This window comes from Neopelma chrysocephalum, unplaced genomic scaffold (assembly GCF_003984885.1).
Source record: "Neopelma chrysocephalum unplaced genomic scaffold, ASM398488v2 Primary Assembly neopelma1_82495, whole genome shotgun sequence".
In the NCBI taxonomy this organism is placed as follows: Eukaryota; Metazoa; Chordata; class Aves; order Passeriformes; family Pipridae; genus Neopelma; species Neopelma chrysocephalum.
The window spans coordinates 1-1,073 of NW_020913334.1; the positions used below are offsets into that span (position 1 = coordinate 1).

Consider the following 1,073-nt stretch of genomic DNA (forward strand, 5'->3'; position numbering starts at 1 on the left):
GGCGCCCGGCTCTCGGCGTCGCGGGCGAACTTGACGCCGATGCCGCTTCCCGCCCCGGCGCTTCCCGTTCCTCCGCTTCCCGCGGCGCTTCCCGGCTCCTTTCCGGGGGCGGTGGTGGAGCTGACGCCCTCCCGGATGAGCACGGACACCTTGGACTGCAGCTTCACCTTCCTGGGCGCCGTCGTTGCCGTTTTCGACATTCCCGTCGTTCCCGTCGTCGGCGTCGCCTCCTTGCCCGGCGCCGCCTTCCCTTTGCGGCCGCTCTTCTCCCGCGGCTTCTCCTTGGATTTCCCGCCTTCCGCCGACTCCGGTGGGTACTCCTTGAACTTCTTCTTGTGCTTGTCCCTGCTGCCCGGCGCTCTATCGTCGGGGCGGCCGCGCTTGCGCTCCTTGTCCCCCCTCTTGTCCCCGGCGCGGCGCGGCGGCGGCGGCGGAAGGGACGGAGGCGGCGGCGGCGGGACGATCTCGGCGGGTTCCCGGTCGGAAAAGCCCTCGAAGCTGAGCCCCTCGGAGTCGTAGAGCACCTCCCGCTTGGGCTCGGGGCTGTCGGCGCGCCGGCTCACCGTGATCGTCCTCTTGATGGCGAACAGGTCCGAGTCGTTGAGCTCCTGCACCGACGGCGGCACCACGGCCCGCGGCTCCCGGCGCCGGCTCCCCGTGCTGCTTCCTCCTCCTCCTCCTCCTCCTCCTCTCGTCACGGACCCCCCGCTCTTCTCCGCCTTGGCCTCGGCGTCTCGGCGCGAGGAGCCGCGGCGCTCCCGGGAGCGCGAGCGGTGCCGCCGTCCCCGCTGCTGCTGCTGCTGCTGCTGCTGCTGCTTCTTCTTCTTCTTGTCCCCGCGCCGCTTGTCCTTGTCCTTGCGGTGGCCCCGCGAGCGGCCCGAGCTGCCCGAGCGGCCCCGGCGCCGACGGCGCTTCTCCGACCCGGCGCCGCCCCTGGAACGCGAGCGCCGCGACGACCACGAGCGCCGGCGGGAGCGGGAGCGGGACCCGCGGCGGCGGCGACGGTGACGCTCCTTGGACTTGGAGGAAGAGGAGGGGGTGGTTGTTGGAGCGTCGTCGGGCTCGGGGGGGGG

The 1,073-nt window shown here is 73.0% G+C and overlaps 1 protein-coding gene across 1 annotated transcript; it reads right to left on the reverse strand.

Annotated features, from left to right (window-relative positions):
• Window positions 1-5: 5 nt before the first annotated feature.
• On the reverse strand, window positions 6-1,019 carry LOC113979533 (splicing factor, arginine/serine-rich 19-like; the record flags this gene model as incomplete). Its single annotated transcript, XM_027706896.1, has 1 exon — window positions 6-1,019. A coding segment is annotated over one exon (1,014 nt), but the record flags the coding sequence as incomplete, so codon positions are not given.
• Window positions 1,020-1,073: the final 54 nt, after the last annotated feature.